The sequence below is a fragment of the Poromitra crassiceps genome, assembly GCF_964638095.1.
Source record: "Poromitra crassiceps genome assembly, chromosome: 16".
Lineage (NCBI taxonomy): Eukaryota > Metazoa > Chordata > Actinopteri > Beryciformes > Melamphaidae > Poromitra > Poromitra crassiceps.
The window spans coordinates 22,955,084-22,969,541 of NC_139645.1; the positions used below are offsets into that span (position 1 = coordinate 22,955,084).

The following is a 14,458-nucleotide window of genomic DNA, read 5'->3' on the forward strand; positions in this document are numbered from 1 at the left end:
CTGTGGACAATATTGCGATTTGCGATTGTGATAAACAAATGGTATCTAGGGATGTGCCGATATGAGTTTTTGACAGTATAACCTTGAACAAAAATACCACGGTTTCACGGTATCACAGACTAAATATTACAATTTAAAATATATAAAAAAATAAAACAATTTGAAATAAAATTATCTTTAAAAAAATAAGAGAATACAGCATAATATTTTTTATAATAAAATCTTTACAAATTACAGTATATAGAAATGTACTCTTCCCAACATCCTGTGATGTGATATCAGTCTGTTTGAGACATTTGCACTGTGTTACAGCACATAGGCTGTGTAAGATGGCTCAGACTGCAAAGTTAGTTACATGTCTTCCCAGTAATACAATGAGTAATACTGTACACATGCAGTTTATTTATTTTGTAGCGACAGATTACAGTCAACGCCACATTCGTGACTTTTCTTTTTTTAGAGAGAGAGTTATGCACAGAATTTACATGCAGACCCTGAAGGGTGCTTCTGCAGCTGCAAGAGGTGAGTGACGTGCAGACTTTACATGCAGACCCTGAAGGTTGCTTCTGCAAATGCGAGAGTTTTCTCTGCTCTCGGTTAATGTCACTATATTCTTCATGGCAGTGGGTCATTACCTGCTGTACACTTTACATGCACTAGTTCTGCATAATCACCTGCAGCTCTCTCCTTCTTTTACTGACTTTCTCACTAATCACACCACACGGCTGTTTCCATCCATTCCATTTTCTGATCGGCTACTCACTTAGCTTAATTAGCTGTTAGCGGTGGGTGCTGTCTCTCCCTCGGTAAGGTGATTATGTTTAAGCAATATAGCATGAGAGCCAGTGTGTTGTGAAGAATATATCCCCCTGATCAGCTGTTATCCCACAAGGCCGCAGGTTTCCAAGTATGATAATATAATAATAATAATAATACTATAAGTCCGACTCCGACTGGCATGTCATTCTGATAGAGTCAGTTGAAACACTACTGTAAGGCGGGACCGCAAGAACATGCGGGTGATTTGATTGGATCGTTCTGGAGACTGAAGTTGACATTGGCCAATCCTGGCGCTTGCTGAGTAGCTGAGAGCTTTCTGGAATCCCCGACAGGCAGCTCCAGCCGCAGCGCTGCATTCTCAGCGCTTGAGAAGCTGAATGCTTTCTGCAAAGCCGACACCAACTAACGTTACGGGGTTAAATGCGGGGTTAAATGCGGGGTTAACAGCCTTTCTTTTGCAAAGAAGACATTAGCCCGCATCTATTCTTGTACAAAACATCATTTTCTGCGAAGTATTAGTAAAGTTATAAGCGAAGATCGATTCACAAGGATCTGACAGCTGTCTCCGCCATTTTTTTTTTTACGTTGTCATTTGAGGTAAGCCTTATTATTACTCCTCTTAGTAAGAGAGTTGCCATGGCAACCAATAACCCATGGCCATGGGTTATTGAACTCGGTTACTGGAATTATACAATGGCTGTGAACCAATCAGATTGCTTGATTTGAGAGAGCCGTTTTATAATTAACCTTATAAAGTTGCTGTATATTTGGAGGTGGGAGAAGTCTCCCGCTAGTGTTGATGTCCAGTGTGACTGTGATGGCAGAGTTTGTTTGTTTATTTGCTGCGTCGCGTGTAACGTTAGTTAGACGAGGCGCACACACACACCATCTCAGTGGCCTTGTGGTCTGAGTGTCCGCCCTCAGACTGGGGGGTTGTGAGTTCGATCCCCGGCCGAGTCATACCAAAGACTAAAAATGGGACCCATTTGCCTCCCTGCTTGGCGCTCAGCATCAAAGGGTTGGAATTGGGGGGTTAGATCAGTGGTTCCCAACCTTTTTTGTGCCGTGTACCCCTTGAGCTGTTTTGCCATGCCAAGTGTACCCCCTGACAGCGTGTTGATGATTCTCCCAAATTTGTTCCATTAATCTCATTCAACTTTTACTATCCAACACAACTGATTATTAAATTAGAACAATATTAAATTAAAATCATTTTGAATGACTCCCCTTTAATACAAATAGCTATACACTTATTGAGAATGAACAAAATATTATATATAGCCTATATAGAGATAGATATATTCAGACTCACACAGTAACAGTTTCAACTATTTTTATTTAGTCACTTGGCACCTTTAAAAAGACACATGAGCTAGTTTGTCTTTCATAAGCTTTGACAGTTCTGGGGGCAGCTGTTACCAGGCAAAATATCACACATAAGATAAGTAGATCCAAAAAGCAAAAGTTCAAATCAGTGCACATCACACCAAAATAGCACACAGAAATAGCACACATATTAGATCCAAAAGGCAAAAGTCCAGTGCACATTTCCCAGTTCAGGATATTCCCTTTCAACCTCACAGCAAAACACTGCCAAGAATGAAGACAACTGAATATTAAACTAAAATAATTTGAATGACAAAACTCTTATGATTCAGTCATTTGGCAGCTTTAATGAGACACCTGAGCTTGTTTGTCTTTCATAAGCTTTGATAGTTCTGGGGGCAGTGTGGCAACAGCTGTTGTTACCAGACTGTTCTCCACATTCAGTCTGTTCCTCTGCTTGTTTTTGATGTGGGTCAGAGCTGAGAAGGTCACCTCACACATATAAGTAGATCCAAAAGGCAAAAAGTTCATTCAGTGCACATTTCCCCCGCTCAGGATATTCCCTTTCAACATCACACCAAAACTCTGTCAATGACTTTTCAGCATGTGCCATCTTCAGCCCACGATCAGAGGACATGTCCACCAGATCTTCCTGCAATCTTGCAGGGAGGCTGCTGCTGCTTTCACTCACAGTGAGAGGGTTCCTCACCCAGTCCACTTTTTATGACTTTGCTTCAATGTCATCAAAGTACTGGTTGAAAGCAGTGTTGAGTTTGGACAGATGTGCTTTCACCATTTTCACCACAGGACGCTTGTCAACATCAGTGGTGGTAAGATGGGCATCAAGCAGTGGGAAACGGCTGACATCTCCACCCTCACATTTCCTCTCCCATAATTTCACCTTATTTATGAATCCATTCACTTTGTCATACATGTTAAGGATATGTGAGTCCTTGCATTGAAGTGATAGGTCGAGGTCAAGTTCAAGTTCAAGTTCAAGTTTATTAGTGTCCCAAAGGGCAAATTGAGTTGCAGCAGATAGGCATACAAATAACAACACAGACAAGAACAACACAAGTGGCATGTTAACAAGTTACATGCATGTAGTTAAGAATAAATAAAAATCAAAGTAAAACATCAAGGACCTTGATTGTGACACCCAATGACCGATAATGTGCAAGGTAGCATTAAAGTGCACAGCGATCAATAAAGTGCAGACACGCAGCGACCGGTAAATGAGGTAGCAAAAAGTAAAGTGCACAAATGGCCAGTAAAGTGCACAAAGTAATGGAAAGATAAATCAGTAATAAAAAACAATAAAACAATAAAACAATAGAAACCATAAAATCAATAGAAACAGTAAAACAATACAAACAGCGGCAGAGGCCGATAATAAAACAATAAAAACATAATAAAACACTAAAACATCTTTACCTTCCCTCAGCAGCGTTCAATGCTCGAATAGAGACGGGGACGAAAGAAAACTTGTGCCTATTTTTTGTGGCCCTTGGGGCACACAGTCGACGGCCAGAAGGAAGGAGCCTGTACTCCGAGCTTAGAGGGTGGGCTGCGTCTGAACGGATGGACAAAGCCTTCTTAAGTACTTGTCTATTAAAGACATGGTCGAGGCTGTCCAGATGGATGCCGGCTACTTTAGAGGCCACCTTCACGATTTTGCTGGGGGAATTCTTATCCTTGATTCACAAGTTACCATACCAACAGGCAATGGAGAAAGAAATTACTGACTCGATGTAGGCACTATAAAACAGTTTCATCAGAGTCTTGTCGATTTGGAACTTTGCAACTTTGTCATTCAGCTTGGTGAACACATCAGCAAGATATGCCAGACGGGCAACCCACTCGTCATCCTCAAATAACGCCACAAGGGGATGCAGGTGCTCTGTGAGGAAAACAGACACCTCCGCTCGGAGCTCATACAGCCTCAGTAGCGTCTTTCCACGAGACAGCCAGCGGACGTCTGTGTGAAGCAGGAGCTGGTCGTGGTCTGCCCCGCTGTCTTGACAGAGAGTTTGAAACAGCCTGTGGTTCATTGTTGGCCTGGACTGAATGAAATGAATCACCTTCACTGCATCATCCATAACAGCACTTAACTCGGGGCTCATCCTCTTGCTTGCTAGAGCTTCCCGGTGGATAATGCAGTGCATCCATTTTATTTCGGGGTTTACCGTCATCACCAGTGTTGGGAACGTTACTTTAAAAAAGTAATTAGTTATAGTTACTCACTACTTGTTCCAAAAAGTAACTGAGTTAGTAACTGAATTACTCTATAATAAAAGTAACTAGTTACCAGGGAAAGTAACTATTTGCGTGATCTCCACCTTGAAAATGCCAAATTTTCATGGATTGCTGCAAACCTGAGGGTACCCTCACGGGCCCCTCGGGCCGAGGCCGGGCTTGTTTTTTATTTATTTTTAATTAATAGGTCCGGGGTCGGGCCGTTTCAATAATTCAATTAAATAATGTTGTATTAGCGTACTCGCTTGATTTTACACAGCGGAGCAGTCAGACAAAGAGGAGGAGAGGTGCACAGACACTCCCATAGCCACACACAGACCCTGTCCGTCCATGTACAGCGAGCGGACAGCTCCCGAACACAGAGAGAGAGAGAGAGAGTCAGAGAGACAGACAGAGAGAGGCTGCGCAGGACGGCCGCGCGGCGACGCAGCACGCGGAACAGAGAGGGAGAGAGATGTGTCATTATATCGTAATATTGGCTTCGGGCCTCGCAACGGGCTGGATCGGGCACGGGTCTGCATGTCACGGGCCGGGGAGGGCTCGGGCCGAAATTTCAGCCCCGCGCAGCTCTCTACTCCGGACTCGCTATTTCTGCTGCTTCCTCGAATCTGTTTGGTGTGTCTGTGTGTGTGTGTCGCCCGTGTCCTGACTCCTGGCTCGTGTGTTAACACTGGCTCCGATTGGCTACCATGAAACACATGACTCTGCCTTAGCCAATCATAATCGTTTATCTCGTTATAACCCACCCGGTCTCCTCACTTGACAACACTAGTGTAGGCTACGGGTAGTTTACTCAATCATTTCATAGTAACGCACCGCATTTAGCGTTCAGTAACGATAACGGCGTTGTAACGACGGAAACAGTAATTAGTTAGATTACCCCGTTACTGAAAAAATAACGGCGTTACCTAACGCCGTTCTTTTAAACGGCGTTATTCCAAACACTGGTCATCACACGCCCAAGCAGTCCTTTGATGTTCCCCGTCATTGCAGCTGCGCCATCGGTACAGATATGACTGCAAGATTTCACGGAAAGAACGTTTATTTCGGGGTCACTTAATGGTGAGATTCCCTCTCGTTTCCCAATGGGGTGGTGTGTTTCAATAGACACTGTGTGAATTACAACGAGCGCACCTAGACACACGCACACACACACACACACACACACACACACACACACACACACACACACACACTAGTAATAGAGATGCTGCGATCCGATCATGTGATCGGATATCGGCGCGATATCAGCCAAAAAACATGGATCGGATCGGATCGGATTCCAGCGAAAATGACCGATCCAAGGCTCCGATATAAGCACTCCATTCCATGACTCCGCTCCAGGATTTCTATCCAGCATGCAGCAGCAGCAGCAAAGAGGCCGCGTTGAGCCTAGGATGGCCAGGGCCAAAACGTCAGACACACCCGTCCTTAACCTATGTGCGATTCGAAATCACGCGTCCGCACCAGTTTGACAGTTTCAAATTATAACAAAACAACCACTATTGCAATTTGCAATACATGTCCCGCAAGGTTTCTGAGATTAGGGGAAAGTCTGAGCTGCCGTTACTCTAAACCAAACGTGGGGATGAGGCAGCGGATTTGTTTTGGCGTTAACGTAACGTTAGCTGTTGTGATGATGGCTAACGTTAGCTAGCTGGTTAGGCTATCTAGTTGCAAGGCAGCGCTCCACAAGCTTGTTGTGACCAAAACCCCCGCATTTAAAGCATTTCATACTCCCAGAGCTGGCGTAAACCATAGAGAACCTCATGCATTAGCCTACTCAAAATGAAACGTCCAGGGTCTGTGTCTCCAAAATCAACTAACGCTAAACGTTACATGCAAGCTAACGTAGCTAGCTGCGGAGCACTCATGATCTATAAGGAAAACGAATGCGCACATAGCCTACATAATTGTCAACATCACATACATGTATTTTCTTTAATCTAGACTACAGGCATCATTTTTCAGTCAAAAGTGAAACGACACAGATATGATGGCGTATAGTGAGGCTTTCCATGCCTCACTATAGAACTGGCCCCATGCAAAATTCAGACCGCTTATATGTTGCCGTCATGCCAATAAGAGTCTAAATGTAATTTTTTATGTTTTATCTGCAGACTAAGCAGCTAGGCTTTCGGTTCTATAAAAGCCATTATTTTTTGTATTGACTTGAGTGATACACTTTACTAAAAAAAATATATCACAATAGTGATGTCAGATTTGCTTAGGTCAGAGCTATGGAATATTAAATCATCCATCTCGCCCAGCCCTAATTTGATTGTTATGTTTTAGTTTTACATCAAATGAATTAGATGAACTAAATCGTTTACATACTATATTACCAAAGCACACACATACATACCTAACCCTAAAAATGTGTGTTGCCTGCTAGCTATCAGACAGCATAGAGAGACTTAAATATGTGCTGTATCGGTATCGGATCGAAATCGGTATCGAATCGGGTATCGAAATTTGATCGGAATCGGATCGGTTTTGAGCTAAAATATCGAAATCGGATCGGAATTGAAAAATCTCGATCGCAGCATCTCTAACTAGTACTGCACGATTAATTGAATCGCAATCGCAATCGCGATGTCATCAGCACGTGCGATTACATAACCGCAAAAGGGTGCGATTATATATAAAATAAAATAAAAAAGTCTGTGTGTGTAAAGGTAAAGGTAAAGTCCCACACAATGTGTGAAATTTGTTCTCTGCATTCCACCCATCCCCTGGGGGAGCGGTGAGCAACAGCAGTGCCGCGCTCGGGAATCATATGGTGATCTAGATCACCATATGATTCCCGAGCGCGGCACTGCTTTGATATATAATCGCACCCTTTTGCGGTTATGTAATCGCACGTGCTGACATCGCGATTGCGATTGCGATTCAATTAATTGTGCAGCACTAGTGTGTGTGTGTGTGTGTGTGTGTGTGTGTGTGTGTGTGTGTGTGTGTGAAAACTGAAGCATATTCATAGTACAAAATATTCAGTGGGTCTTGAAAGATGAGTGAATATGATCACAAATTCTGGCGACTCAGTGGCAACTTAAAAAATACTCTGGTGAGCAAAGAGTTAATACACTGTTTTTAATGAGACATGTTGTTTGAAGAAAATAAGGTGACACTAACTTACCAGGGTAGTACTGTGTGTGTGTGTGTGTGTGTGTGTGTGTGTGTGTGTGTGTGTGTGTGTGTGTGTGTGTGTGTGTATGTGTGTGTGTGTGTGTGTGTGTGTGTATGTGTGTGTTTGTGTCTAGGTGCGCTCGTTGTAATTCACACAGTGTCGATTGAAACACACCACCCCATTGGGAAACGAGAGGGAATCTCACCATTAAGTGACCCCGAAATAAACGTTCTTTCCGTGAACATTATGACTGACTGACTGACTGACTGACTGACTGACTGACTCACCCTAAAGAGCCGTCTCTTGACCATGCTCTGTGCACGTGGTAAAAATCACAATTAGATGTTTTCACAAAATTGTTCAGCCCTACTCATGAGCTGTGTGTGTGTGTGTGTGTGTGGGTGCGTGCGTGCGTGCGTGCATGCATGTTTTTCTCCTCTCAGAAGATGAGTGGTCGTGTGGAGGAAGAGGTTGGAGCAGAGCCTCCTGAGAGCTCTCTGTCTGTGGAGGAGTTGGTTCTACTCTTCAGTCATCAACATGGACCCTCAGACACAAAGTAAGATGCCTGTTACACTCTAAACTTCATAATAGCCTGAGAACATGAGAACATGGACCCTCAGACACAAAGTAAGATGACTGTTACACTCTAAACTTCATAATAGACTGAGAACATGAGAACATGGACCCTCAGACACAAAGTAAGATGACTGTTACACTCTAAACTTCATAATAGTCTGAGAACATAAGAACATGGACCCTCAGACACAAAGTAAGATGACTGTTACACTCTAAACTTCATAATAGACTGAGAACATGAGAACATGGACCCTCAGACACAAAGTAAGATGACTGTTACACTCTAAACTTCATAATAGTCTGAGAACATGAGAACATGGACCCTCAGACACAAAGTAAGATGACTGTTACACTCTAAACTTCATAATAGCCTGAGAACATGAGAACATGGACCCTCAGACACAAAGTAAGATGACTGTTACACTCTAAACTTCATAATAGCCTGAGAACATGAGAACATGGACCCTCAGACACAAAGTAAGATGACTGTTACACTCTAAACTTCATAATAGCCTGAGAACATGAGAACATGGACCCTCAGACACAAAGTAAGATGACTGTTACACTCTAAACTTCATAATAGCATGAGAACATGAGAACATGGACCCTCGGACACAAAGTAAGGTGACTGTTACACTCTAAACTTCATAATAGTCTTAGAACATGAGAACATGGACCCTCAGACACAAAGTAAGATGACTGTTACACTCTAAACTTCATAATAGCCTGAGAACATGAGAACATGGACCCTCAGACACAAAGTAAGATGACTGTTACACTCTAAACTTCATAATAGTCTGAGAACAGGAGAACATGGACCCTCAGACACAAAGTAAGATGACTGTTACACTCTAAACTTCATAATAGCCTGAGAACATGAGAACATGGCCCCTTAGACACAAAGTAAGGTGACTGTTACACTCTAAACTTCATAATAGTCTGAGAACAGGAGAACATGGACCCTCAGACACAAAGTAAGATGACTGTTACACTCTAAACTTCATAATAGTCTGAGAACATGAGAACATGGACCCTCAGACACAAAGTAAGATGACTGTTACACTCTAAACTTCATAATAGTCTGAGAACAGGAGAACATGGACCCTCAGACACAAAGTAAGATGACTGTTACACTCTAAACTTCATAATAGACTGAGAACATGAGAACATGGACCCTCAGACACAAAGTAAGATGACTGTTACACTCTAAACTTCATAATAGTCTGAGAACAGGAGAACATGGACCCTCAGACACAAAGTAAGGTGACTGTTACACTCTAAACTTCATAATAGACTGAGAACATGAGAACATGGACCCTCAGACACAAAGTAAGATGACTGTTACACTCTAAACTTCATAATAGTCTGAGAACAGGAGAACATGGACCCTCAGACACAAAGTAAGATGACTGTTACACTCTAAACTTCATAATAGTCTGAGAACATGAGAACATGGACCCTGATACACAAAGTAAGATGACTGTTACACTCTAAACTTCATAATAGCCTGAGAACATGAGAACATGGACCCTCAGACACAAAGTAAGATGACTGTTACACTCTAAACTTCATAATAGTCTGAGAACATGAGAACATGGACCCTCAGACAGAAAGTAAGATGACTGTTACACTCTAAACTTCATAATAGTCTGAGAACATGAGAACATGGACCCTCAGACACAAAGTAAGATGACTGTTACACTCTAAACTTCATAATAGTCTGAGAACATGAGAACATGGACCCTCAGACACAAAGTAAGATGACTGTTACACTCTAAACTTCATAATAGTCTGAGAACATGAGAACATGGACCCTCAGACACAAAGTAAGATGACTGTTACACTCTAAACTTCATAATAGTCTGAGAACATGAGAACATGGACCCTCAGACACAAAGTAAGATGACTGTTACACTCTAAACTTCATAATAGTCTGAGAACATGAGAACATGGACCCTCAGACAGAAAGTAAGATGACTGTTACACTCTAAACTTCATAATAGTCTGAGAACATGAGAACATGGACCCTCAGACACAAAGTAAGATGACTGTTACACTCTAAACTTCATAATAGCATGAGAACATGAGAACATGGACCCTCAGACACAAAGTAAGGTGACTGTTACACTCTAAACTTCATAATAGCCTGAGAACATGAGAACATGGACCCTCAGACACAAAGTAAGATGACTGTTACATTCTAAACTTCATAATAGTCTGAGAACATGAGAACATGGACCCTCAGACACAAAGTAAGATGACTGTTACACTCTAAACTTCATAATAGCCTGAGAACATGAGAACATGGACCCTCAGACACAAAGTAAGATGACTGTTACACTCTAAACTTCATAATAGTCTGAGAACAGGAGAACATGGACCCTCAGACACAAAGTAAGGTGACTGTTACACTCTAAACTTCATAATAGCATGAGAACATGAGAACATGGACCCTCAGACACAAAGTAAGATGACTGTTACACTCTAAACTTCATAATAGTCTGAGAACAGGAGAACATGGACCCTCAGACACAAAGTAAGATGACTGTTACACTCTAAACTTCATAATAGTCTGAGAACATGAGAACATGGACCCTCAGACACAAAGTAAGACGACTGTTACACTCTAAACTTCATAATAGTCTGAGAACATGAGAACATGGACCCTCAGATACAAAGTAAGATGACTGTTACACTCTAAACTTCATAATAGACTGAGAACATGAGAACATGGACCCTCAGACACAAAGTAAGATGACTGTTACACTCTAAACTTCATAATAGACTGAGAACATGAGAACATGGACCCTCAGACACAAAGTAAGGTGACTGTTACACTCTAAACTTCATAATAGACTGAGAACATGAGAACATGGACCCTCAGACACAAAGTAAGATGACTGTTACACTCTAAACTTCATAATAGTCTGAGAACATGAGAACATGGACCCTCAGACACAAAGTAAGACGACTGTTACACTCTAAACTTCATAATAGTCTGAGAACATGAGAACATGGACCCTCAGACACAAAGTAAGCTGACTGTTACACTCTAAACTTCATAATAGTCTGAGAACATGAGAACATGGACCCTCAGACACAAAGTAAGATGACTGTTACACTCTAAACTTCATAATAGTCTGAGAACAGGAGAACATGGACCCTCAGACACAAAGTAAGACGACTGTTACACTCTAAACTTCATAATAGACTGAGAACATAAGAACATGGACCCTCAGACACAAAGTAAGATGACTGTTACACTCTAAACTTCATAATAGCCTGAGAACATGAGAACATGCCAAATTATGCATGTGCTCAAAGTAGAACATAATAAGCCAAACTATAGATGTGTTCCTATTTGTATCTAAAGTACTTTGAATGAATGATTTTGGAACAGATTAAAGGTTTTGAAAAACATAATCTCATACGAATTCCAATCTGATTTGACAAAATCACATTCCAGAAACACAGATTTTATCATGAAGAAGTAGATAGCGTAAACTATTTTGGAATGCTGTTGCAGGACTTGGAAAAATCATTCAATAAAAAAAACGAATTGAATCGAAAAAGCAGAATTCTGTCTACTACAATGAAACACCATTGAGTTTAACCTGTGATGTAGAAATGGTGTTAGGTCCTTCTACCTAACAGGGTGAGAGCAGCTTGTTTCAGATTCAGATGACTTTATTTATCCCAGAAGGGCATTCAGTTGTAAAGCGTATCCGGCCCCGACGTTGACTGAGTGGGACTACATGAGTTTGTAGAGTTTGCAGAGACCTGAATGGGAGGGGCCATCTTTCCTCATTTGTTGCCGTGGTTACCACTGATGCAAAACCTGGCATCCTGGACACTTATCAACAGACCATGTTATCAAAAACTCCAGATGTCAGAAAAACTGACAATGTGCAACGTTGCAAGAAGTTGTGTGTCTTTACACACATTCAGCACCAGTGGCTCCTGCATTACATTACTGGCTTCCTTGGTAAGCTAAGCAGGTCTGGCCTAGGATACTCCTTGGATGGGAGACTGGTGCTGGAAGTGGTGTTGGAGGACCAGTAGGAGGTGCTCTTCCCCTCTGGTCCGAATGGTCTGATGAATAATCTCCCCAATGCCCCAGGGCAGAGACAGGGACTCTGTCCTGTGAGTGAGCACCGTCCTTCAGATGAGACGTTAAACCGAGGTCCTGACTCTCTGTGGTCATTAAAGATCCCATCGGCACTCTTCACAAGAGTAGGGGTGGAACCCCGGTGCCCTGGCTACATTCCCAAACAGGCCTTTCTTCAATCATGGCCACCTAATCATCCCTCTTTACTTAATTGGCACATTCAGTCCTCAACTCTCCACTGTGATAGGCTGATGTGTGGTGAGCGTTCTGGCACAAACTGGCTGCTGTGCATCACCCAGGTGGGTGCTGCTACACATCGGTGGTGGATGAGCTGAGTTCCCTCTCCCTCCCTCCCCTGATATGTGAAGCGCTTTGAGTGTGTAGAAAGGCGCTATATAAATCCAATCAATTAATTATTATAATTACTAGAGCTAATGATGATATATATCAAACATTTGTGTTTGCAGAGGTCAGCACCACAGGCAGAGAGCAGAGTCTCCAGTACCCAGCTGTCTGTCTATGAAGACTGACAGGTCTAAAGATGATTTAATATACTTCAGTAATGAACCTGGAAACCTAGACTGTGAGTCTCAATATTATTATTTTTGTCTAAAATGCATTTCTAAAATTTCCACATTTATTTTGATGAAAATTGGCGGACCCCCTGCAGTACCTCCACGAACATTTCAAATCTACTTTTACATTTTTCAACAGCATCCCCCCCCACCCACCAGAGAGCAGAGTCTCCAGTACCCAGCTGTCTGTCTATGAAGACTGACTGGTCTAAAGACAGACCTCCAGCTTTCAGTAATGAACCTGGACCTTCAGACACAAGGTAAGAGGACTGGTTATACTGCAATGAGGAAATGTTATTTGATGTCCTACAGTATTGAGGTGAGCCCAAATTAATGCTGAACAAACAATGACTCAAATTAAACAATGAATAATGAAAATTGAAAAAGAGCTAAGTAGGCTACAGATATGGGCTATATCTTGTGAACATCGAGCCCACTAACAGGTCTACAGCTCAGTTGCTGCAGCATATTGATGTGGAGAATTTATATGATGTATATAAGCTATACATCTATGTATCTATCGCTCAAAAGGCCACCTCCCTACTGAAGAAAGTATTTTCTATTCATACGGGGGTCACACGTTATTTCTCTATCATCACAATTAGCGGTATGTATATTTACATTTACATTCTTTCATTTAGCTGACACTTTTGTGAAAACGTAGCGTAGCTTCAGTTGTTTTAAATTGTGTGTGTGGTGTTTTTATTATTATAACAATAATTATTGTATTGATCAATTATTAGAAATGTTAGGGGACTCCAATTGAATTCCATGCAACCCCAAGGTTGGGAAAGCCTGGAGTAGCCTCTCCCTCTGGAGTAGCCCCTCCCTCTGGAGTAGCCCCTCCCTCTCCTCCACCCACGCAAACCACATACGTATTCAGATTGTCACTTGCTGATCAGTAAATCTTTAGTGAATTCAACTTTAGGACACAGATGTGTGAAACTCTCTGAGTATAAATTACATCATGCAAGTTCTCAGGTGTTTTGCTGCAAAAATGCCTCCATAGTTTCTGTCTAAAACAGTGTAGTGGTAAATACATAGGTGGGTAAACTATCCAAGGTGAGTAGTTTACCCACTATATATAGAGAGAGAGTATATATATAGGCTATATGTGTATATATACCGGTGTGTATATATATATATATATATATATATATATATATATATATATATATATATATATATATATATATATAATATATATGTATACATGTACATGTACATATATATATATATGTAAATAAGCAGCACAATTTTTACACCGTCGTCGTGTGTTTCAACAGAAGAAGACTGGGTTTAACGTTAATAATGCGACTCACTTCTAGATTTGCTCGGTGGATTATAACGTTATGCTTGGTCGAGTTGAAGAGTGGCACCTGGTAATCCAGATGGCTGGTCAGGGGTAGAGGAGAGCCGGCACTCACGGTAGTCTAATTTGGAAAAAAAGCCTTTTATTGGGCAGAGAAAAATCTGACGTTTTGGCGTAAAGCCTTTGTCAACCTCTCCTCTTTCATTGTTATCTATTATCCAGGCACCCGGTCTGTTTTTCATATAAGGAGTTGTGCGCTTTACCTCAATTCTGGTCAGGGGTAGAGAAATCACTCTGATTGGCTGGTCAGGGGTAGCGAAATCACTCTGATTGGCTGGTCAGGGGTAGAGAAATCACTCTGATTGGCTGGTCAGGGGTAGAGAAATCACTCTGAT

At 41.8% G+C, this 14,458-nt stretch overlaps 1 protein-coding gene across 1 annotated transcript in view; it reads left to right on the plus strand.

The window, feature by feature from the left end:
- The first annotated feature begins 7,940 nt into the window (after positions 1–7,940).
- Positions 7,941–14,458, plus strand: part of LOC310791528 (uncharacterized protein) — a 220,712-nt gene continuing 214,194 nt past the window's right edge. The window contains 2 exon segments of the mRNA XM_083653202.1: positions 7,941–8,048; positions 12,644–12,759. Coding sequence (XP_083509328.1) covers positions 12,696–12,759 — 64 coding nt within the window. The 5' untranslated portion in view covers positions 7,941–8,048; positions 12,644–12,695.